General features: G+C 37.6%; 1 protein-coding gene across 4 annotated transcripts in view; it reads right to left on the bottom strand.

The window, feature by feature from the left end:
* The window catches only part of PIK3CB (phosphatidylinositol-4,5-bisphosphate 3-kinase catalytic subunit beta), a 186,063-nt gene that overhangs the window by 31,998 nt on the left and 127,864 nt on the right, over nucleotides 1-26,201 (bottom strand). For all 4 annotated transcript variants that reach the window (XM_009201618.4, XM_017955846.2, XM_017955847.2 and 1 more), the window contains 6 exons: nucleotides 25,197-25,327; nucleotides 21,749-21,799; nucleotides 11,890-12,078; nucleotides 7,786-7,907; nucleotides 3,710-3,853; nucleotides 1,670-1,769 (listed from right to left, as the gene is read on the bottom strand). In XM_009201618.4, coding sequence (XP_009199882.1) covers nucleotides 1,670-1,769; nucleotides 3,710-3,853; nucleotides 7,786-7,907; nucleotides 11,890-12,078; nucleotides 21,749-21,799; nucleotides 25,197-25,327 — 737 coding nt within the window. The remainder of the gene's footprint in view (nucleotides 1-1,669; nucleotides 1,770-3,709; nucleotides 3,854-7,785; nucleotides 7,908-11,889; nucleotides 12,079-21,748; nucleotides 21,800-25,196; nucleotides 25,328-26,201) is intronic.

Raw genomic sequence — 26,201 nt, 5'->3', positions numbered from 1 at the left:
CTCTCACAATTCATCAATTAAAAAAAAAAAAGAAAAACAGGAGTAAGAATAATTTGTTCATACATACATCATCCTTTTATTGTCTCTAACATCAAGCTGAGGCTTCAAGCAATATGCAGTGTGGAAACTGGTTATATGATGACATTAAGCAAGTTATGACTACATACAGCCTAATAGGCTTTGGCAGAAATTTTGAATTTTACTCATAGTGCAATGAAAAATTATTGAAGGGATTTTAAAAGGGAAATGATGTAATACAATCTACTTACTTTTTTTCTTTTTTTGAGACAAGGTCTTGCTCTGTTGCCCAGGCTAGGGTGTAGTGGTACAGTCAAATCATAGCTCACTGCAACCTCAAATTCCTGGGCTCAAGCAATCCTCCCACCTCAGCCTCTCAAGTAGCTGAGACTATAGTTGCAAGCCACCTTCTAATTTTTTTTAGAGATAGGTCTCACTATGTTGTGCAGGTTAGTCTCAAACTTCTGGGCTCAAGTGATCCTCCCACCTTAGCCTTTCAAAGTGCTGGGTTTTCAGGTGTAAGCCACTGCATGTGGCCACAGTCTACATTTTTAAAAGGTCACTTTATCTTCTGTGTACAGAATGTGGGGGGACATGTAGGAAGGGAAACAAGGGGCACAATTTAGGAAGTTAATGAAGAAGTCCAGTGGAAAAAGAATAGTAGCTTGGACTAGGTTGATAGCCATAAATACAGGGAAATGGGCAGAGATGTGAGATATATTTCAAGGTTCTATAAAATTCAGAGGATTAATCATATTGATTCCATGTTGTTGTGAAGAATAAATGACCCATAATAAGTGATGAATAAACATTAGCTATTATTACCATCATTAATGGGCTTTTCAAAAGGAAGGGATCAGGAAAAGTTTTTAACATCACGAAAAATCCTAAATATTAAAAACACCTAATGGAAGCCTATGAGAGTTCTTCTGGCAATGCAAAGGAATTAGAAAAGAGTAGTTTAACTGGAAATCAGGAATCTGATATAAAAATAGGGTGGGGCAGCCAAGTACAGTGGCTCACACATGTAATCCCAGCACTTTGGGAGGCTGAGGCAGGCGGATCACGAGGTCAAGAGTTCGAGACCAGCCTGGCCAACATAGTGAAACCCCATCTCTACTAAAGATACAAAAAATTAGCTGGGCATGGTGGCACACGCCTGTAGTCCCAGCTATTCGGGAGGCTGAGGCAGGAGAATCACTCGAACCCGGGAGGTGGAGGTTGCAGTGAGCTGAGATAGTGCCATTACACTACAGCCTGGGCAATAGAGCGAGACTCCATTTAAAAAAAAAAAAGGGGGGGGTCGGGGGGGGTGGGGCTGGGCGCGGTGGTTCACATCTGCATTTCTTAGCACTTTGGGATTAATATAGAATATATTAGGAATTCCGAGTAATTATTTTTCAGGTAGCATTCAGTTAATATTTTTCTGCTAAGTTCATCGAAACTTCACTTTTTGACCTAAATTTTGATAAAAGAATGTATTAATCAGGTTGTTTGTTACTGAGACTTCTATGAAATAAATGTGGTGGGAGAAATGGCATTTGATAAAACTGATCAAACACCATGTATCAAATTGAACATGAAGATTAAAACAAGCTGATATTCATGCTTTAAATGTTGTCTGTCAAAAAAAGAAAAAATGAATAAATACCTGTTTAGAAAGCACTTTCATGTGCCCCACACTTCCCCGGCAGTATGCTTCAAGGATGACACCAAATTGTACTGAGACAGCAGGAATGTGCACTTCTGACCTGCAGAAAGTTAATGATATCCAAACAGTTTGTTTATCAAACACTTCAGATCACCGAATAAATACTGACTTCTTTATTCTACAAAAAATAAACTTATGATGGCAAGGTCATTGTGTGCATTATTATTATTTCCTTCCTCGCTTCCTTTTTTGAGACAGTCTCACTCTGTTGCCCAGGCTGGAGTGCACTGGTGTGATCTCGGCTCACTGCAACCTCCACCTACCGGGTTCAAGCTTTCCAAAAATAAAAACGTGTAGCTAGATGTCACTAGGTGACTAGGTTCTAGCCAACAGGATGCAAGATGAAGTGATGTGCACAAAAAATGAGTCCTGGACTTAGAAGGAAATGCTGGTCCCTCCCCTTCCCTGCTCTCCCCATTTCTGGTTGGAATGTGGATGGGGTGGCCAGCCCCTTCATACTTGCGATTCTCCTGCCTCAGTTCCTGAGTAGCTGGGATTATAGGCATGCGCCACCATGCCTGGCTAATTTTGTATTTTTAGTAGAGACAGGGTTTTGCCATGCGGCCAGGCTGGTCTAAACCCCTGGCCTCAAGTGATCCACCTGCCTTGGCCTCCCAAAGTGCTGGAATTATAGGCGTGAGCCACCACACCTGGCTATTTTATGAATAATTATTAGTGAGATGGGTCAACTTTCCAATTTGTTAAACTTCAAAGTTCAAAAGCTATGATATTCTATAATTAGTTAATACTTCAAAGTTCAAAAGCTATGATATTCTATAATTAGTTAATTCTTTATTCCAAGAATTCTTTATTCCAAGAAATCTAAAATGTGTACATCTTACCTGATTTGCTTTTTGTAGGGGTAAGGCAGTCTTACCAATTTAAAGACAATAGGCTGAAACAGGTATCTATGAAGTCTGACTGGTATTAAATAATTGACTAATGCCCTGATTAGCATGTATTCTAATTTTTTTCTCACTTAAAGAGTGATGTACATATTTGAAAAAGGAAGGAATACTTATTTTGTTATTCCCTGAGGGGTTTAAAAACTAAGACTGAATGAATGAGAAAAGACAAGTTAAAAATAAGAAAAGGTTCTAGAACAACACAAGGAAGTAAAAAAGAGTGGAAAAAAATATGAATAAGAAAACCATATTCAGAAATAAAACTAAAATTAAGTGCACATTATAGAGCTCATTGCCTTTGAGAAGCTCAGCAAAGAGAAAAGAAGAAAAGAAGGATGGAAGGAAGGAAGGAGAAAGAGAGAAAGAAAGAAAGAAAGAAAAAAGGTAGTTTTAAAAAAATTTCTGATAAGCATTAGTTTCAGTACTATGAAGTCCAGATTGGGAGGGAAAAAAAATGTCTGAGTAGAGAGTCAGAAATGAGAAATATATTAATACAATTTCCTTAGAAAACAAAGGAATAACTTCAGTTCTCATTCCTGATTGTACTCTTACATGAACTTGGTGAAGTAAAGTTCATGCACTTCTTACCTACTTAATAAAGAAACTGAACAAAATTGCTGTCATTATAGTAAACCTTTACCTTCACTCAATAACACTAGTAATGACAGTACCACCCACAACTTTCTAGAAGAAATAAATAGGTCTGCATTCAGCCCAAATATATTAAGACAATAAGTACACTTTACTGGAAAATACCAATACATTATTAATTTCAGTTAAAAATCAAGCAGGTAGAAACAGAAAAAAAAAAAAAAAAAAAAAAGAAAGGAAGGAAGAAATAAAGAAGAAATCAAGCAGGCATGCAGGGACACATAAGGGTCTTGGATACTTTGTCAAATCCTGAAAATCAAGAGTGCAGGTATCAAGAAACAGGAGAAGGCACCAAAACCATATAAACGTTATTATAAATTGTTCAGAAAAAAACTAAAGCAGCTATTTTTCTATTAAATATATTATGCTGGTTTATAGTTACTAAAGCACCTGATGGGCTCAAATTAAAATATAAAAGACTTACCTAAGATGCCAAAATAGAAACTGCCCTATCCTCCGATTACCAAGTGCTCTTTCTAATAGGAATCTAGAGAGGGCACAATCAAGAAAAGGCTCATATTTTAAAACTTGCACCAGTTGTAACAGATACTGAGAAAGTTCTTCATCACTGAAAGAAACAAAAGACACAGTGAGTAACCAAACAACCTGTGCCAGAAAAAGATCCCTCCCTATCAAACTATCAAATGTGAACTTGTTGAAACACAATGGTTCTTTTGGGCCAGGCTTGTTACAACATGCTTGCCTTCACTGTACCACTGTTACAACATCACAAAAAAAGCTGAAGATTTCAGATGGGGAAAGGGGAGTGAAGAGGGTCAAAGAACAGATACTAAAGATATTTTAATCACATGAATTAGATTGTGATATGGTCTGGCTTTTGTCCCTACCCAAATCTCACCTTGAATTATAATCCCTGTAATTCTCACGTGTCAAAGGAGCATGCTGGTGGGAGGTGATTGAATCATTGTGGCCCTCCATGCTATTCTCATGACAGTGAGTGAGTTCTCATGAGATCTGATGGCTTCACAAGTGGTGGTTTCCCCTGTTCTTTCTCTTTTCCTGCCACCTTGTGAAGATGCTACTTGCTTCCCCTTCGCCTTCTACCATAATTTTAAGTTTTGTGAGGCCTCCCTAGTCATGGGGAACTGTGAATCAATTAAACCTCTTTCCTTTATAAATTACCCAGTCTCAGGTGTTTCTTTATAATGGTGTGAAAATGGACTATTACAGATTGTTAAAATTCATGACTGTATTTCCAGTCAGCTAAGAGTTACCAAAAATACTAGGTACTTTAATACTGATTTCTGATCATGCCAAAAAGTTTGTGCTTAGTCAAACAATTATTTTTAAAATAAAAATTCCATCAGTACTTTCACAATTTATTTTCCTTTGCTGTCATTAGGGTTAAGGAAGTCCTCCCAGATAACCAAAGTACAATTAAAATCTTAACTTCAAAGAGTGTGAAGGATGAGAAAGTGAATACATTTATAAGTGGGAATTGATCATTGAAATAATATAATAGATAACATTGTAATTAACTGAGCTGAATTAATTAAGGTTAGTGGTTCCCTACTTTGTGTCAATCTCCAAACCATTCACCTGTAAACACATTCCCATCAGAGGCAATTCCACCAGTATAAGGTATGAAGCCCAAGTGCCCCAAGTGCTCCACTTACTCTCCATAGTGTTGGGTAATAAATGGTTAAGAAATTAGTTAGTCTAAGGCAGATATCTGGGACTGAAACCCAGGGCACTATATACCAAAACCAAAAACTCATAACCAGAAAATTTCACAATAGAAAAACCACCAGAATTAGCTACGTGGAATACATGGATCACAGATATCTCCTCAGAGGGATCAATACATTTAAGAAAAACACTTGGGGCCGGGCGCGGTGGCTCAAGCCTGTAATCCCATCACTTTGGGAGGCCAAGACGGGTGGATCACGAGGTCAGGAGATCGAGACCATCCTGGCTGACACGGTGAAACCCCGTCTCTACTAAAAAAATACAAAAAACTAGCCGGGCGAGATGGCGGGCGCCTGTAGTCCCAGCTACTCGGGAGGCTGAGGCAGGAGAATGGGGTAAACCCGGGAGGCGGAGCTTGCAGTGAGCTGAGATCCGGCCACTGCACTCCAGCCTGGGCCATAGAGCAAGACTCCGTCTCAAAAAAAAAAACAAAAACAAAAACAAAAACAAAAAAAAAACAACACTTGGCTCAGCCCAAGGAGAACCAGGTGGCCCCTCCACAAGAGGTCTCCAATGCAAACTTAAAGAGATGGTGAAGTAACTGGGAATTCATTTTTTACAACCACCTATAACACAATCTTGATTAGGTTTAGTGTAAAATTCATGCCCATTATATAACCTATAAATAGTGTAAAAACTAGAAAGTATAGGAATAGAAAGAATTTCCTCTTCTCTCACACTTCTAATTTCACTCCCCAGAAATAAGCACTATTGGTGAGTCTGTGTAATTTCTTTTGGCTATTACACAGCTTAAAACATACAAAATTTTAAAAAGAAAAAAGGATTACAGTATCTATACTATTTTGTGGGCTTTTATTTTTCAAAAACGATAAAGTACATAAGCCTCATTTTTGAAGTTAGAAAGAAAATGGATAAACTTCATTGTCTGAGACAGTCATTTCTTCAGTGAATCTGATTCTCACAAATGCACCAACCAAGGGAGACTACAAACATGTTCACTGAAGCATTATTTATAATAGGGAAATGCGGAGAAAACTTAAATGTTCCTTAATAGGGAATAAATTAAATAAGATATATCCCTATGACAGAATATTACACAGTAGTGAAAGGAATAAACAACATTTAAACATAATGGGAGAGACTAACCTTAAAAACCCAATGCTGAATTTTTATTTTTATTTATTTATGTATTTGCATTTTATTTTTTGAGACAGGGTCTCACTCTGTCACCCAGGCTAGAGTGTAGTGGCACCATCTCAGCTCCTGCAACCTCCGCCTCCAGGGCTCAAGTGATCCTCCCACCTCAGCCTCCCAAGTAGCTGGGACCACAGGTGCGCACCTCCACGCCCAGTTTAATGTCTCTGTATTTTTGGTAAAGATGGGGCTTAACCATGTTGCCCATGCTGGTCTCAAACTGCTGGGCTCATCCATCTGCCTACGTTTGTCTCCCATAGTGATGGGATTACAGGTGTGAGCCACTACACCTGGCTGAATGTTTTTTTTTTTTTTGGAGACGGAGTCTTGCTCTGTTGACCAGGCTGGAGTGCAGTGGCACGATCTCAGCCCACTGCAACCTCTGTCTCCTGGGTTCAAGTGATTCTTCTGCCTCAGCCTCCTGAGTAGCTAGGGTTACAGGCGCTGGCCACCATGCTGGCTAATTTTTTTGTATTTTTAGTAGAGATGGGGTTTTACCATGTTGGCCAGGCTGGTCTCAAACTCCTGACCTCAAGTGATCTGCCCGCCTCGGCCTCCCAAAGTGCAGGGATTACAGGCATAAGCCACCACACCCAGCCGTCTGGATGAATTTTTAAAAAGCAAGATATAAACTAATGCATATGGCAAGACACATTTGTGCAATAACAATTCCATGTCTATATTTTCATAGATATATATGAAACAGAAAAATGTGATATAGAAGCATACACACCAAATTCATGATAATGTCTGCCTCTGGGAAGGAAGAGAAGTAATCAAGACTGGATAAGGAAACTATGAGGACTTCAACTTTAACTGTAATGTATTTGCTATATATATATATATATTTAAACCCATGACAAAAATTAGCATTTCTTAATTCTGGAGGGTGGATGGACTGTGTGAAGAAAAGGGGTAACACAGCAGGCTTGGCTGCTATCCTCTAACAAGTCTGCTTATAGGATTGGCCCATGGCTAGCATCTGGGAATTAAGATTTCAGAAGCGTTCCCACCATCCTCCTAATTGATAAGAGTAGCTCACTGCACCTAAACTATTTGTGCAAACAATGGTTTATGTTGTATATCCACTTTACTGCTGGGAGTATAGAAATCTGGTACATGCTAGGCAGAAGGTGCTTATGTAATAGCTGCCAGTAAAAACCCTGGCCACCAGGTCTCTAACAAGCTTCCCTTGCAGACTTGTATTATCACAACTCCTGATAGAATTAGAAGTGTTCGAGGTAACTTCACTGGAAAAGAACTCTTACAAGCTTATGCATGCCTAGTTTCCTCATGAATTCACTCCATGAACCTTTTTCCCTCCTTAAATTTTGCTCTGTATCCTTTTGCTGCAATAAATTATATCTGTAAGTGACTATGTGCTGAGTTCTGAGTCCTCCTAGTGACTCATCAAACCTGAGGGTGATCTTGAGGACTTTCTGACCCAGTAAGCTTTTGCTTTTTTTTCTAGTATAAACATTGAGTGGGGGACACGGCAGGAGGACATGAGCAAATGCTTTGAACTGTGAATAATTCTGAGCCCTTTTCTTTCTTATGAGACATCAAGGAGACACTCTTGTCCCAAACCCACCCAAGTTATTCCTTTCCCCAAAGAAAACCACCTGCAGAAGATACCTCATCTGTCGCAGGCAGCCTACAGCATATTCTCGAACGTACTGGTCTGGATAGTTGAAATCCAGAAGCTCTAGGGCCTCCCGGGGGGGCAGTTTAGGCCAAATCTGAAGCAGCGCCTGAAGCTGTTTAAAAAATGAAACTGGTTCAGAAATAATGGGGGACAAAAGTAATCTAATTTTCCTTGACACACAGGAGCACCGAGATACGTCAAAAGAAGGCAAAGCACACTTTTAACTACTGATGCCTCAAAAATCCATTCCTGCTGTTAATACAGACTAATAAAGATTATCTTTGTCGTTGAAACATTCTATAGATAAGTTTGAAAAGCTATGAAGTACTTACCCCCAAATAAATTTTATGGGTGAGAGAGAAAAAAATGTTGAATTTGTAGCCTTCCTAAAGCTCAACCCCATCTGATAAAATCTTATTCCTTAGTATTTAATTTCTTTCATTGTATTTTCCTGGGTATCACATAAACACCATTGACATCAATGTCATGGAAGGTATATGATGTGTATGCAAGATCAGTGCTATAAAACTATCGCAAATAGATGGCAGTGATTAGAGGATTTTCTTTCAATTGATTGCTCAAAGTCATATTGGGAGAGGAGGCCTGCAAGCTTGTTGACTATCTTGTGGATGTTAAGTGTGATTCTCAGACCAATTAAGCTTTGAGAATTCAGTAAAACAGTTTATATTTTATTACTTAATTCTACAAGTTATTCAACCTATCATTAACTATGCCAAGCCCTCCCCAAAAAGTCAACAATATCTAAATGAGAATCTACCAGCTAAGTTAAAAGGAATTTTCTCATATCAAGCAAAAGTAAATAAAAGTTAACTAAAGGTAATTTTTTTAAAATTAGCTTAATTTTTTCAGTTGTTTTACATTTTAAAAATTTTTTGGGAAAACAATACTTTTGAATGATTTTTTTAAATTTAATTTCTCTATTATTAGTATATATTTATATAAATTGTTAACTTATTTTTTGAGACAGAGTTTCACTCTTGATGCCCAGGCTGGAGTACAATAGTGCAATCATGGTTCACTACAACCTCCCCCTCCCGGATTCAAGCGATTCTCCTGCCTCAGCCTCCTAAGCAGCTGGAATTACACGCAACCGCCGCCATGTCCGGCTAATTTTTTTTTTTTTTTTTTGAGATGGGGTTTCACCATGTTGGCCAGGCTCTTCTCGGACTCCTGACCTAAGGTGATCCACCCGCCTTAGCCTCGCAAAGTCTGGGATTTCAGGCGTGAGCCACTGCACTCAGCATAAACTGTTAATTTATATATGTAATTTGATACATTACAATTCACCTATGTGAATAAATTACATAGTTACTTAGCAAATACAGTGAAATGCCTACTAATGTTTAAATTTTAACTTTTTTTTTTTTTTTTTAAGAGACAGGGTCTCATTCTGTTATCCAGCCTGGAGTGCAGTGGCACCATCATAGCTCACTGCAGCCTTGAACTCCTGGGTAAAAGCGATCCTCCCAACTTAGCCTCCTGAGTAGCCAGGACTACAGGCATACACCACCATGCCTAGCTAATTTCATTTCATTTATTTATTTTTGTAGAGATAGGGTCTTGCTATGTTGCTGGTCTCAAATTCCTAGCCTCAAGTGATCTTCCCGCCTCTGCTTCCCAAAATGCTGGGATTACAGGCTTGAGTCACCATATCCAGCCTAAATTTTAACTTTAAACTCAAGTTTTTCTTAGCTATTCTTAACCCTATATTGAATAAAGCTTGCTCTTTTTTTATGTATAAAGCACAGATACACATACAGTACATGAACAGATGTATCATGTATCTATAGAATCAAAATCTCATGGGTTATTGGGGGGAAAAAAGTCTATAAAAGCTCCTAAGGGTATAGTGATGAAAACAGGTTCAGAAATACTGGTGTAAAGACATAGTACCAACCTCATCCCCACTTTTTCTCACTAACAGAGCCCCCCTCCTTGCTTTGCCCAAGGCCCTAATGGACCAGCAGTCTTCTTTATGGGCAGAAGAGTTGGGAAGAGACCATTTCCTGAAGTTTTGAAATAGTAGTAATAAAAAAACTCCTCATCTCTCCAGTTAATACTTGGAAAACACTGCCCATAAATAACACTGAAAAGGAGAGATAAGATTATGTAATACTAGAGGTTCAGCAATGTTGTGGTTAAAAACAACTTTACCATTGGAAAGTAATGACGTTGGTAAGATTATTTATAATTATTAAAAATTAAATCATGTAAGTGCAAAATTAAATTGCCAAAAACTCACCAAACCTCTCTATAAGACAGCTTTTAAGAGTACAGCAAGAAATTCTTTCCATTGTGATTCTAATGAAATAATAATATGATGTATTTCTTAGACATGCACTCAGCACTAGACACTATCCAAAAGAAACAGGCAAATGTGTCAAGTAAAAAAATGCTTAGATCTTCTTTTCCATTACTGAAGGTTCATGGAAAACGAATCCTGAATTTAGATAATATATGAGTGGCTAGAAGACAATAACTATTCTACAGCAATTAAAATAAAATAGTTCCTTTTCAGTCTAATTTGGTCTAAGGTGGAAACAAGTTTAATCGAGGTACATACAATAATGTAACTATATAACACGTTTCCAAAGATCGATTGATTGATTGATTGATTTGAGACAGGTCTCCCTCTGTCACCCAGGCTAGAATGCAATGGCACAATCTCGGCTCACTGCAACCTCAGCCTCCTAGGCTCAAATGATCCTCCAGCCCCAGCCTCCCAAGTAGCTGAAACAGACGTGCACCACCACGTCCGGCTAATTTTTGTATTTGTTGGAGAGACAAAGTTTCGCTGTGTTGCCCAGGCTGGTCTCAAATTGCTGAGCTGGTCTCAACCTCCTGATCTGCCCACCTCAGCCTCCCAAAGTGGTGGGATTACAGACATGAGCCACACACCCCAGCCATTTTATTTTTTTGAGACAAGGTCTCACTCTGTTGCCCAGGGTAGAGTGCAATGGCATTTGGCTCACTGCAGCCTCAACCTCCCAGATTCAAACAATCCTCCCATTTCAGCCTCTCAAGCAGCTAGGACTACAGGCATATGCCACCATGTCCAGCTAATTTTTGTATTTTTTGTAGAGACAGGGTTTCGCCATGTTGCCCAGGCTGGTCTGGAACTCCTGGGCTCAAGTGATCCACCTGCCTTGGCCTCCCAAAGTGCTGGGACTAGAGGTGTGTGTTACCACGCCTGGCTCCAAAGATCTTTAGACACTAAAAGTGAACACAAAAGAAATCCTTTCTACACTTAATTTGAGAAGCGAAACAATAAATTCAAAGATTTTTAAAATGCATATAATTAAGATAAATCTGTATTTCTTCACTAAATTTTTAGTCACTATAGATTTACTAAGACTACATACTAGAGAGATTCATTGAACTTAAATAAGTAACATGAAAAAATTTGGTTATTTTAGTAGAGCAAATTTATTTGTTCTGATCAAAAAAACCATTTCAAGGGCTTTCTATTGAGCACTGGTGGGTTGTTTGAATTGAATAAATGCCAGTGCTTTTTGTCAGGGTCTTGAAAACTAAATCAAGGAACTACAATTTGGTGGTTTTTTGAAGTAAAATGGTCTTTTTTCTATTCTGCCAAAAGGCATACATTCAGCAATACTGGACAACTGAAATGAATGTTGAAATTGACCTGAATGATATATTATCTAAAACATTATTTATTCTCTGTAATAGATGTAATTTTCAAACAATGGACATTCATTCTAGAACAGGCATTGCGAAGAGTCTAAAAGATTTAAAACTCTTGAGTTCACTGATGAAGCTGGTAGAAGGTACCCAGGTCTCAGCAAGTGGTACTTTTGATAGATAATTGTCCCAAGATCAATGTTTCAACTGTATTTGGTGAAAGGTATGGCAATCCTACCCAAAATCTGAGATTTTTAAATCCTGGCAATATTCTGGTCCACTACTTAGAGTATAAGAGTTTAAAGTCTCAAAATTTCTCCTGCTTAAATTATCCTATCTATGAAAATACACCTATGAGAAAAGGATACTTCATGTGAATCCAACCAAGTACCATACACCCAGAAAAAGTTACAGAAACGATCTTTTGTTACCTGAGCAACATCCTCAAGTTTATTCCACTTGATTGACAGCAGTAATTTTGGCAACGATTGTGGGAAAATCTCTCGGCAGTCTTGTCGCAAAGTCCAAATAAGATCCATTTCATTTTCACACAGTTGAGACAAGGGATCCCTGTCCAAGATTTCTTTCAATACAGGAAGAAACTTTTTTCCACCTCGACTCTATGAAAGTAAAATGCTCATTATAGAATTTAATTGTGCAAACGCCACTGGCAAACGTTCAGTAAATTTATATACGTTTATATATAATAAATGAACCTAAGTACGTGAGATACAAAAATATAATTCCATTAAAAAAAAGGCAGATCCTTTAATAATTTCTAAGCTAAGGATGATGAGATTCTCAAAATAGTTTCTAAAAATCTAAAAATGTAAACTGTGTAAACACTGGGTGGCAGTATTGCTTTTTAGATAAAACTCCAAGTCAGGCCAGGCAAGGTGGCTCACGCCTGCAATCCCAACAGTTTGGGAGGCCAATGCGGGTAGACTGCCTGAGCTCAGGAGTTTGAGACTAGCCTGGGCAACATGGTGAAAACCCGCCTCTACAAAAAAACACAAAATACAAAAAAAAAAAAAAATTAGCCGAGCGTAGTGGTGCATGCCTGTAGTCCCAGGTACTCAGGAGGCTGAGGTAGGAGAATCACTTGAGCCTGGGAGGCAGAGGCTGCAGTGAGCCGAGATTGTACCACTGCATTCCAGTTTGGGTGACAGAGCAAGATCCTGTCTCAAAAACAATAAAAACAAACAAACACCCGCAACCAAGTCATTTACTCTTTGAACTGAGTTTCTTCAATTTTCAAATTCCATAAACAAAAACCATAGGAGGTTAAAAACAAAAGTAAAGTCTTCTTGGCTTGTGCCTTGACTCAAAAACCTAAAATCTCCTCAGATTACGAATCAAATATTGGCTAAAACTAAACATGGGAAAAATACAGTTCTCTCATTTTCCTTTCCAATTCCTACAACAAAATACACTAAAAAAAAGAATATAGCCTATGTTGTTTTGGATCCAGACTCTCTGAAATCCACTAACATTAAAAGAAAGAGGTGTGTGGAACCATGCTTACATCAAAATTATACCACTTTAATCAAAACATATTTTCCCTAAAAATCTCTTTCCAAAATTATCTGAGAAGATCCTGTAAGGATTTATACTCTAATATTATTTTATACCTGACATTATTTTAACTGGGATTTCAAATGAACACGAAAATAAATAGAATTATCATATTACTAGTTTCAAAAGTAATCCAATTCAAAACAGCATACAGCTAGAATGGAAATACTAAGTATAATTTTATTAAGTAAGAGAAGTGACTTTTGGATATTGTCCTTCAAGGAGACACATTACTGAGAAGAAAACAGACCAAAGACAGATCATAACCAAAGTTGCTTAACTTTGTTAAATTAAGTTGAAAGTTTAAGCTTTCCTAAGTTAAAAGTTTACTTTAAGAGTTAAATATTTTGTTATGATACAAAGAAAGATTAAGTTAATACTTGTATTCTCTTCAGTTTGTCCAGCTGTTAGTGGAGATTTAAACATTTACTTACTTTCTTGTCATCACAATGGCAATAAAGACATGCATGAAAATGCGTGAGAAACTGAAGACTCTATGAGTCTTTCTAGCACATTTCTCCCAATGTGACCAAAGCGTAGGGTACAATGGCTGGAAATTGTAACTAAGAAGTGGAAAAAGGATCGTTTGCCACTATCTTGTAGACTGGGTAGAGAGAAACCAAGCTGATGAACAAGTACCAATTGGCCAATAAACAGTTCTGATATTCTGTCTACAGCCTTCCTGACGTAACTGTAATAGTTTTATATTTAAAACCTTTCCCTGGCTCTGCCATTATCTATAGAATAAAATTCAAGATAGTCTCAAAGGATATAAGGACCTCAAAAACATGGCCTCATACTTTTCCAGTTGCTCTAAATCTCACAAATTATACTCTAATATTAACAATTCCACTCGGTTTACTGTATCCTCTACTGCATACTGCAACGATACTTATTAGCATTTTTTTAAAATGTTGTTCATTCTACTTTTCATGCTCTCAAACGATAAACTCACCTCAAAATGGAAATGATATCTTCGTCCCATGTATATCCCTAGTACAGAGCAGACAATATATAAACTGAATATAAAAAATGAAAACAAGGCCGGGCGCGGTGGCTCACACCTGTAATCCCAGCACTTTGGGGGGCCGAGGCGGGTGAATCACCTGAGGTCAGGAGCTCTAGACCAGCCTGGCCAACATAGTAAGACCTCGTCTCTACTAAAAATACAAAAATTAGCCAGGCATGGTGGCAGGCGCCTATAATCCCAGCTACTTGGGAGGCTGAGGCAGGAGAATCACTTGAACCCGGGAGGCAGAGGTTGCAGTGAGCCATGATCGCGCCATTGCACTCCAGCCTGGGGGACAAGAGCAAGACTTTGTCTCAAAAAAAAAAAAAAAAAAATTAAAAAAATTTAAAAAATAAAAACAAATTTCTCATTAACATATTTACATTAAAATTGTGAATCAAGCTATATCCTATTATAACAGATAATAGGCTTAAATAACTAAACAAAACAGACTAGGAGATAATTCACAAATTCTCTATAATAGAGATCTTTGGGAAGCATTCAAAAGTTACATCTAGAATAAAGGTCCCTGAAAAACACAAATAAGCTAATCGTTAGGAGATCAGTTTTCTGATTAGCATATCAGAAAGGGTACATAACTGGGCTTCATTAAAAAATGATGTTAAGTAGACAGAAAAAGGCAGGCAGGCAGAGAGACAGGCAGGCAGGCACACATACACATGTATGTTCTAGGTGTTTTGCCTAAATCTCTTATTTATTCTAGTAATTGAGGATGATCAATATATGACTTCTTTCCAGTATCTAAAAATATTAGCTACCTGGGAATAATTGACATAAAAGTTAGTAAGATAGGAAAATTACCAGACCCTGGAAAACTAAGTCAAAGGAAGTATGCTACATGCCCTCATGGTCATTGAAATGAAATGGAGAGTGAAATATGCTCCACTGCATTTTCTTTAAGAACAAATTAACATGCTGTGTCAAACTCAAGAAATCTCTTGCTTAGTGTCCACCACTGACAAAGACACAAAGAAATATTATCTTCTCAAACATCAACTTTACAGGTTAGGGTTACGAGTCAAACACCCTTGTTTCCCTTAGGATTTCATTATAGATTCATCTTTCATTATGTTAGAAAAGGGTTTTGCTTGTTTGTATTTTGAGACAGGGTCTCAGTGGGTCTCTCTCTGTCACCCAGGCTGCAGTGCAGTGGCACAATCTGGCTCATCAACCTCCTGGACTTAAGCGATCCTCCCACCTCAGCCTTTTGAGTAGCTGGGACTACAGACGAGCATCACCACACTTTCCATATTTTTATATTTTTTGTAGAGATGGGGTTTCTCCATGCTGCCCAGGTTGGTCTCAAACTCCTAAGCTCAAGCAATCCACCTGCCTCGGCCTTCCAAAGTGTTGAAGGCATGAGCCACTGTGTCTGGCCATAAAAAGTTTTACAAATTTGTTAAAACTTTATTCCCATAAGATAATAATTTTTCCAAATGTTCTGTACTCCCTTTCAAGTATCAACATTGAAAAAATATAAAAAACATGAAAAGCTTCTGTTCTAACAAGCTGAAGAATTCCAAGTTTTAATAAATTAAAGAGGATGCATTCTACCATATCTTCTTTAAGATAGCCAAAGACAAATCAAGTAAGTAAATTCCAAATTCTTGGGATCTTGTAAGTAGGCAGATTAAGGTTCACTGTACTAAAGAAAATAAACATTAAAAGGCTAATAAACACAAAAAGACCTAATTATAGTAGTTTTATATGTAGAGATTCAACCTACAAAGGGTGCATAACTGGGCTTCATTAAAAAATGATGTCACCAGCCGGGCATGTTGGCTCATGCCTGTAATCCCAGCAGTTTGGGAGGATGAGGCAGGCAGATAACGAGGTCAAGAGATCGAGACCAGCCTGGCCAACATGGTGAAACCCCATCTCTACTAAAAATACAAAAATTAGCTGGGCATGGTGGTGCGCGCCTGTAATCGCAGCTACCTGGGAGGCTGAAGAAGGAGAATCACTTGAACCCGGGAGGTGGAAGTTGCAGTGAGCCGAGATCACGCCACTGTACTCCAGCCTGGCAACAGAGTGAGACTCTGCCTCACAAAAAAAAAAAAAAGTCTTCAGAATTTGAAAATGAAACTCCTAGCCAAACCTGTTACTGCAAACAACACAGAGTGTAAATTGTTCATGTCAGAGAAAGGCAGACAGCTGTTATGTTCAAAAAGCTAGCAGGCTGAGTATAATTTGGTCGATCCAAATTAGACCTCTACAGACTACTGTAAGTAAATACCCTGAAGACCTTAGAATAAGCTATGTAGGGAGAGCAGTGGAACTGCATAATTGTACTGTTATTGTTTATTGAGGTATGAAAAGCACAACACTGAATAATGCCAAGGTTAAAACTACCAAAAAGCCTTAAAAAAACCACAAAATCTTAGATTCTTTTATAAAACAACAAAAATATCAGTAGTGAAAAATTATACTGTGCAGTATAACTGAAGAACTTAAATGTTCAAATGCTTGTACCAAAATAAGATGATAAAAGTGGTAGAAAGCAATGAAAAATCACAACCCTATTTTCTACTATTTTTTTAAAATCACAAACACAAATATTATTATAATGATTACTGACCAAAATAAAACAAACACCTTGCTTTATAAGCACATGGGAAAACACATCCTTTCCCTTCTCTATGGAAGGCCACAAACTCATCTGTCATCTTCACAAGGGCTGGAGATTCAGATGGCATGTTAACAGTGTGCTTGTTGGGGACAGACGGTTGAGTTAATTAAGTGTTGCCCAGACATACAGACTTGATCAACACAAAGCAGTCAAGGATAATGAGGTGGAGACTAAGAAGACAGTTATAAGACTAGAAGACTGATTACAAACAGGGGATTGAGCAAATAAGTAAATATACCAAAGCTAATAGAAATCCAGATTTCTCATTATTAGAAAAGGGAATTACAAATATGAAAAGACAAAGACTAGAATATATACAGTGTGAATACATCCATATTAGAGGCATTGACGAGAACTTATGGTCTTTAATAGATAAATAAATATATCTCTGTGTATGTTTATTTTCCCAAACATAGGAGGTAAACAAATATATATTGTCTAGCTCTGTTTCACAGGAGGGCCTGGAAGCCATTGCATCCCTGCATTCTCCAAAGAGCACTTACTTACGTATACCCAAGGGCAATCAGCATATCCAGGGCCTAGATCTTACTAAGGCCAGGTATAGTGGCTCAGGTCTGTAATCCCAGCACTTTGGGAGGCTAAGGCAGGAAGACTGCTTGAACCCAGGAGTTCAAGAACAGCCTGGGAAACAAAGTGAGACCCCTGTCTGTACTAAAAAAATAGAAATTAAAAAAAATTTTAAAAATAGCCAGGTATAGTGGCATGTGCTTGCAGTTCTAGCTACTCAGGAGGCTGAGGTGGGAAGATCACTTGAGCTCAGGTGGTTCAGGCTGCAGTGACCCGTGCTCGTGTCACTGCACTCCAGTCTGGGCAACAAAGCGAGCCCCTGTCAATCCATTCCATCCATCCATTTGTTTGTCTGTCCATCCATCCATCCATCCATCCATCCATCCATCCATCCATCCCTACATACTTTTCACAAATAAAAGGAATAAACTGAATATAAAAAATGAAACTCTCCAGAGAAATGCCTGATTCCAAGGCTGGGGTAGGGAAAGTATTAGATGAGTGTGGAATACGCTGTTGTAATGGAAAGAAGGAAATGCTCAAAGAATGACAGGGACAAAGCAAAAGAGACAAGAGACAGCTTAAATGGGCTCCCACAAGCCACATCTGAGATAAATTAAACATTAAGATAAATGACAGTAACTAATTACAAATCATTGAATAAAATGGAAATCACAAATCCATTTCCTATAAGTTAAAAAAAAAAAAGAAAGAAAAAAGAGATGAATGGGGGAAAAGGAGTTCAAGGTTGCAGTGAGCTATGCCTGCACCACTGCACTCCAGCCCAGGCAACAGAGCAAGACCCTGACTCTAAAAAGATAGATGATAGATAGATAGATAGATAGATAGATAGATAGATAGATAGATAGATGGATAGACAGACAGACAGATAGATCGATAGACAGACAGACAGATAGATAAGAAGAAAAGCCTCTATCCTATGTTATAAGCCAACTAATAAATCCAAAAGGAAAAGTAAGATTTAAAATTGGCAACCCACTGCAGTAACATTGATTCAAGTAAGATGTATTAGTGAATGCAAAAAGAAGTGGGTGACAGCTTGATCTGAAATAGAATGTTAGTGTCAAAATATGCCCCCATAAAACATTTATTTATTTATTAACTTTATAGTAGAAAAACCTAGCAGACACTGTACTAACCAAGGGATAACCGTTAACATCCAGCGTAGTAGTAAAAATCGATACTGCCTCCTGATAAAATGCAGTAAGAAAACTACACCTTTACTTCTTTGATATTCACACTAAAAATGCATAACTGGGATCCTAAACATGACAAAACATCAGGCAAATCCAAACTAAGGGACATTCTATAAAATAATTGGCCTGTAGTCTTCAGAAATGTCAGTCATTAAAGATTAAAAAAGAAACAATGAAGAACTATTTCAGACTGAAGGAAACTAAAGCTACCTGGCAATGAAATGCAGCAAGTAACCAGAGGTTGGATCCAAGACTCATAAAGCACATGACTGAGCAAACTGGCTAAATTTGAATAAAATCTGTAGATTACATAGAACTGAATCAGTATTATTTTCCTGACTTTTATGAATGTACTCAGGTTATGTATAAAAATGCTATTTTTTAAAGGAAATACTGAAGAATTAAGGGGTAAAAGGGCATGATGTGGCCAGGCGTGGTGGCTCATGCCTGTAAACCCAGCACTTTAGGAGGCCAAGGTGGGCAGATCACGAAGTCAAGAGATTGAGACCATTCCGGTCAACATGGTGAAACCCTGTATCTACTAAAACACAAAAAATTAGCTGGGCATGGTGGCACGTGCCTGTACGCGCCTCCCAGCTACTTGGGAGGCTGAGGCAAGGGAATCGCTTGAACTCAGGAGACAGAGATTGCAGTGAGCTGAGATCATGCCACCACACTCCAGCCTGGCGACAGAGTGAGACTGTCTCAAAAACAAAACAAAAAAAAAGAAAAATCTAATAGATACTAATAATTAATGCTATAGAATGTTAGAAAGGTATTTTTTAAAAAGTAGACCTATTCATACTCACATGACAATATCCACAAAGTATATTAAATGAAAAAAGTAGAAACAATATATACATATAAATAGCTAGATCTCATTTATTTTTAAAGGGGGAGATATTTACATATAAAGTTAGGATTAATAGCTACAAATTAAACTGTTTACAGTTAGCTCTGGAGAGGAAGGTAGGTGGGAGTCGAAGAGAGAAACTTCCATTTTTGGTTTACAAATTTTTTTTTTTAAAGACACAGAGTCTTACCCTGTCATACCAGCCTCAAATTCCCAGGCTCAAGCTATCCTTCTACCTCATCCCCCCAAGTAGCTGGGACTACAGGCACATGCCACCACGCCCAGTTAATACTTCTTTCTTTCTTTTTTTTTTTTTTTTTTTGTGGAGATCGGGTCTCACTATATGGCCCAGGATGGTCTCAAATTCCTGGGTTCAAGCAATCCTCCTACCTTGACCTCTCAAAGTGCTGGGATTATAGAGGTGAGCCTTCACACCCACCCTTACCATTTATTAATTGTACTTTGTGCCTAATAAAAAAAAACAAACAAATTTTAAAAGTGTATCAGACCTGGGCAAGATTACTGCATGCTCAGTGTATAGAGAACTCTCTGATTTAGGTCAGGTACAAGTTTATGGTGGAAATAGTAAAAATTAATTCACTTATCAGAGGTTCAAGGAGCAATATTGTCTTATAAAGGGTAATGAGACAGAGGCACTTGAACCAAGACCTGCCTGTGTAACTGTATCTCCTAAGCTTAAACTGTAATTATCTGTTTCAGTAATTGCCTAATAAGCTGATAAATTAAAGCTGTAAGAAATTTGTTTTGTATCATTAAACGTAACTGCTCTTGCAGTTGTCTCATTTTAAAGATTTTCTTTTATTTTTTAAATTTATACACAAACACACATTTTTTTAAACTAGTCTCTGAGATTGCTTCCACTTTTAAATTACTATTTTAGTTTTTAAATTAACTCTTACTTCTTAGAGTTTCCAGGCCGTTCTCAAGTCTACATGCTCAGCAAGAAAAAGCCGTCAAACACAATGATCCTATCACACCAGCCTCATCAACTGATCATGCAAATTTTTATCAGGCCATATATATAATTTAGGCTATTAAAATTTGCACAATGTTTGCAAATTAAATTATTATCTGAAACTATCTCCAGAAACCTGAATAACACAAAACTCTGGGAAAAAAGACAGAGGGAGGAAGAATTTGGCTACTATGGTCCCAAACTGGCCCAGAGCCTTCCATAAACTGTAAAGACCAGGAGCTTGGCACTCCTGCTCTCTTTCCTGAGGTCAAGCATTCAAATTCAAAAGACAAAATTTAAGCCAAAAAACACTAATAAGAAAGCAATAGCAGATGACTCACACTGAGAAACTAGGGAAAGATTCTGAGAGCTCTAACGGCAAAGGAGAAGACAGCCTAGGCCAGATATTTCACTAACTGGCCAAAATTAAATAGTGCTTTGATTCTGTAAGAATGAGAAAAATATAGACATTGTCTCAAGTTTGCCTCCTAGTCTCTATAACACTGCCATGCCACAGGTAGAATGGCTTCGCTAAACAGACTTAAAAGTTGTAAACGGATGACAAGAGATTATCGGATTACAGCTCAACAAAGTCAAACTAGAAAGAGCCAAAAAATTAAATAAAAAAGCACAGATGGTATATATATGTTTATATATACGTAGATATAGATATACAGATGTAGATATAGATATAGATCTAGCAATCCAAGTCAACAAAGTAACCTATTTGCAGTATCTGCGTAGAAACAAATAGGAATAATATATGTGGCAGAGACTACTATTTGACTCTCAATATCCATTCTCCACTTCTTCCTTTAGTACTAGAATCTCTTACTCTTAGCCAATCACATGACTGACAGCCTGGCTAAAGACTGTACTTCTCATATGTGCGTGTACTTAGGCATGGACAGTAAGATCTGGCCAATGACATGTAAGCAGAAATGAAACATACTAATGATATCCTGAATAAGAATGGGGTGTGACCACTACTATTGTTTTTCCTGTTCCTGCTGGTTGGAATATAGTAAAGTAGGAAGATAAAGCAGTAATATTAAACCATGAAATAGAAAATACATGTTAAATATGGCAGAGCACCAAGATGGAAGAAATTTGGGTCGCTTGCATGATGATGCGTGTGCTTACTACTAAATCTGCTTTGTTACCTGAGAGAAATACAGTCTCCTCATTAAACTAAGTAATATTCACTATGACAGCAATGTTAATCTATGAGTTGCCACAGAATCCCTTATAGATTACCTGCTAAACCTGTACTTGTATCAGAAAAGGGCTTGCCCACTGAACCCAGATCACCCACAAATTGGGCTGCCATTTAACAAAACACTGTTATGTGCATACTTACCCAGACTCACAGACTGTTCTTGCATATGAGTTATGATCTTCTGTGAGTTCATTACTATGAAGCAAAGATACCTAATAATGTGCACAACTCCATAAGGGCCATTTAAAACTCTTGATACTTACTGACACATTAGCACTATCACTGCTTGCAATCTCAGCAGCCTTTTCAATAATCTGTTTAAAAAAATTAAAGAAAATGAATTTTGACTCTCCTATTTGTAGAATTTTAAGTGTAAATGACTACATTTATACTTAGACTACATAAGATCTGGCATTGCTATGCTTTGTAACAGAAACATGAATTTTAAAAGCAAAATCATGCTTCTCAAGTGCTTTAAACTCTTGACAACAGGGAAACGATGGTATCACTATAAGGGATTATGATTCCTAGGAAGCACTAAAATTGTCTGTAGATAAAATAAGTACCAGCTAGCATATATATGTCAAAAATTTTCTTTTAAATATAAGTAAGTGTATTCTAGTTAAGAAGACGCAAAAACACGTAGTTACTAAATTGTAGAATAAGCTTTTGTCATTTTTTCTTCAATTAACAGACACCAAAAGTAGAAGTGATGACAAGGGGAAGTCTAAAAATAAGTTAAAATTCATTAACTTCAAAGGGGGGGGCCCTCATTCTTGCTAAGATAGAAACCCATTTGTCCAGCAGGAAGATCAATAAGTAAATAATTAGATCAGCTGGGTGTGGTGGCCCACACCTTTAATCCCAGCACTGTGGGAGGCCAAGGCAGGAGGATTTCCTAAGCCCAGCCAGAGCAACATGGCAAGACCTCATCTCTGTAAAAAAAAATAAATAAGTAACTAAAAATAAATTACTAAAAATAAAATAATTTTTAAATGCTATAATTCCCATTCTATTACATAGGATTATAAGAATAAAATAAGATTATGGCTATTTAAATTAACCAATAACCATAAAATTAACCTGAAAAGCAAAACACAACACAAATGATTACAACAAGCATTATATTAAATAAAAAGAATAGGATTTGGGGAAACTTTCAGTTTTTACATCTGTATTATTTACATTATGATAACCATATCTAACTTGTACAATTAAAGGAGATCAATATGCATATACTTACTTATTCACCCATTTTTTGCTTGTTTTTGAGATGGGGTCTATGTTGCCCAAGCTGGCCTTGAACTCCTGGACTCAGGCAATTATCCCACCTCAGCCTCAAGTAGATGCAACTAAAAGCTGCTGTCCCTGTCTTACATATATTTAAAGACTAAAATCTCTATGCCAAACTGATCTTCCTCAAGAAAGACTGTCCAAGGGATTAGAAAGGCAAAAGAAATATTTAATGACCATTTGCAGATGACTGGAGCAACAGTGAAATAAAACTTCTCTTGAAATAGTCTTTAAAAATATTTATATTTGCAAATACAGGAGGCTGTATTTGTAAAAGTACTTCAAAAAGCATTTCATTTGAGCCAAAAGAGCCTATAACTGTTGAACACACATCGTAACCGAACATAATAGTCACAGTTAGGACTATTAAATGTATCACGAGTAGCTACGGCTTATGGATAAATTTCTAGCGAAGGAATAACTAAAGACACTACATAAATATATTGGATGAGTCAAAATGTAGCTTTTTCTACTCAGTGTATACTAAGGTATGTGGTTCTTGCCACATTTGAAATTTCTATTATAATAAGCACAAAATTTAATCTGGTTGTAAATTATTGTTCAGAAAAACATATTTAAAAAACTTGAAATAAAAAATTACTCCTTAGGTGGATAAAATCCAATTATAATGAAAATGAAGAAAGAAACAGTGAATTACATAAATTTAATCTGCATAATACTTTAAGTATTTATAAAGTATAATATCAATCTTCAAAGGCAGTTCGTACTCAAGCGGATTGAGGAAATTAAATAAACTTCCAGCTTATTTTCTGAACATTTTTTTCCCCCCAGAGACAGGGTCTCTCTCTGTTGCCCAGGCTGGAGCACAGTGGCATGACCATAGGTCACTGCAGTCTCAAATTACTGGGCTCAAGTAGTCCTCCCGCCTCAGTCTCCAGACTAGCTGGGACTACAGGCACATGCCACCACACCCAGCTAACTTTTAAGTTTTTGTACAGACAAGGGTCTCTCTAAGTTGTGCAGGCTATCTTGAACTCCGAGCCTCAAGTGATCCTTCTGGTTCAGACTCCCAAGTTGATGGGATCACAGGCTTGAACCATGGTGCCTGCCTCCTATTTTCTGAGAATTTGTTCAAAGATTTCCTTATGAAAACCAACACTACCCCATCCTGGCTAACACGGTGAAACCCCGTCTTTACTAAAAAATACAAAAAATTAGCCTGGTGTGGTGGCAGGCGCCTGTAGTCCCAGCTACTTGGGAGGCTGAGACAGAAGAATGGCGTGAACCTGGGAGGTGGAGCTTGCAGTGAGCCAAGATTGCACCACTGCACTCCAGCCTGGGCAAAAGAGCAAGACTCCGTCTCAAAAAAAAAGCAAAAACAAAAACAAAAACAATCAACACTACCAGGTGCAGTGGCTCTCACTTGTAATCCCAGCACCCAGGATGCTGAGGCAGGACAATTGCTTGAGGCAAGGAATTTGAGGCTCAATAATTGTGCCACTGCACTCCAGCCTGGACGACACAGAGAGACTCCATTTTTTAAAACAAAAAACACCATGCCAAACCTAAAGATAAAATATATGACAGCTCAGCTCTCTTAGCCTGTAAATTACCATAGCCCTATATTTAGCCCCCATTAGATAATCTCCTCATCCCCAAGACATGCAGTATGTATATTAAAGAAATATATTTAGAAATGAAGTCCTTACTATAGATTCTATAAAATAACTACATTAGGAAGCGCCACTAACAGACATATTCAACAAAAATCAATTGTTCTTTGAATATCAATTCTAATACAGCAGTGATTATACCTTTAATATTTGAAACAACACGCAGGGCATGTTTCACTGAACATTTTATATATTCAGAGTTACATATAAAAATATTTATAGCCCTTTTTATAAATTTATAGAACAATTATGATTTCTTCATTTTATAAATAAGAAAAGTGAACTCCAGAGGTGTCTTTTTTGTTTTTTTGAGACAGTTTCACTTTTGTTGCCCAGGCTGGAGTGCAACAGCACGATCTTGGCTCACGGCAACCTTTGCCTCCCGGGTTCAAGCGATTCTCCTGCTCAGCCTCCCGAGTAGCTGGGATTACAGGCATGTGCCACCATGCCCGGCTAATTTTGTATTTTTAGTAGAGACAGGGCTTCTCCATGTTCGTCAGGCTGGTCTCGAACTCCCAACCTCAGGTGATCTGCCCGCCTTGGCCTCCCAAAGTGCTGGGATTATAGGTGTGACCCACTGCGCACGGCCTGGAGATACCTTTTCTTACTTAGTGATAAAGCCAGAACTAACAGAGTTAAGAAGGCTCCCTGATCCATGGTCTTCCCACTCAACAAAGCTGTCATTGTATGGGAAGTTTTGAGACAGACAGAGCTTAAACTATACACAGAGGAACTAATCATTCAATTATTTCATGCATAGTGGCCCTTTAAATAATTAGCTTACCTTATCGAAGGGAGGGTAATAATAAGGTTGTTTTTTATTCTCTGGAAATTTAATATGCAAAGCTGTTGCATTTTCAGTATATGGATTTGTTTGAACAGTTCCCATTGGATTCAACATTTCTTCGAGTTCATCTAAAACATGCAAATAATTTTGGTTCTTAAAAAATGTCTTTAAAACTAAGCTTTAAAAAGCTGTAATGAATCTCCTCTCACGAAAATTACCTTAGAAGTGTGTCAACTACAGAAGTATGACAGACAATTCTATCAGTAGGCCTCTAATTTTCTGTTAATGCTTGGAACAAAATTTCAGTGTGAGTTTGCATACATCTTTAAAAAATGAGAAAGTTAACAAAACTGAATGGCTACTTTACCTCTATTCAAATTTAGTTCTCAATCTTGAACATACTTTAATTGGAACTGCTCTCCCTCCATCAAAATTAGGTGGCCCATAGAAACTATAATCTTATCACTATATATGGACTTCTTAATCACATGTAGTCTGGTTTTCATGGTTGTCACAATAACCAAATTGGTATTTTAAGTCATCAATGACATTCTTATCAAATCTAATGATAATGCTCTTTATTATCCTGTAACTGCTGACAGAAAATACCTTCTCTGGTAGCCTCTGGAATACTCCATTAAGTGGCACTCCTTTTACCTCACCAACTGCTTCTTTCTTCAAGGTACTCCTTCCTTTCCCTTTTCCACCACCCTAAATATGGTCAATTCACAGAATTCTGTGTGTGATTTTAGAATTTCAGTGTAGTTAGAAAACTCTGGAGTTCACATTATATAAATTTTTTATTTCACAGATAAGAAACTCATGATGAGAAAATAAGAGTTAGGTGTACAATCTAAGATCTCCCCTCTCCAAAGTAATTTTTCTTTTCTTATACTGACTGTAGTACAATTGTTCTCTCTGTATCTCCTAAGGAAAAAAAATATCAGATCTATTCTACTTAGGTCTAATGTCCATGAAGTATGCACACTCAGAATTATCTCC

The sequence above is a fragment of the Papio anubis genome, chromosome 2 (genome assembly GCF_008728515.1).
Source record: "Papio anubis isolate 15944 chromosome 2, Panubis1.0, whole genome shotgun sequence".
NCBI classification, from domain to species: domain Eukaryota; kingdom Metazoa; phylum Chordata; class Mammalia; order Primates; family Cercopithecidae; genus Papio; species Papio anubis.
Note: the sequence above shows the minus strand (reverse complement) of the source record. Positions and strands in the feature narration are given on the sequence as shown.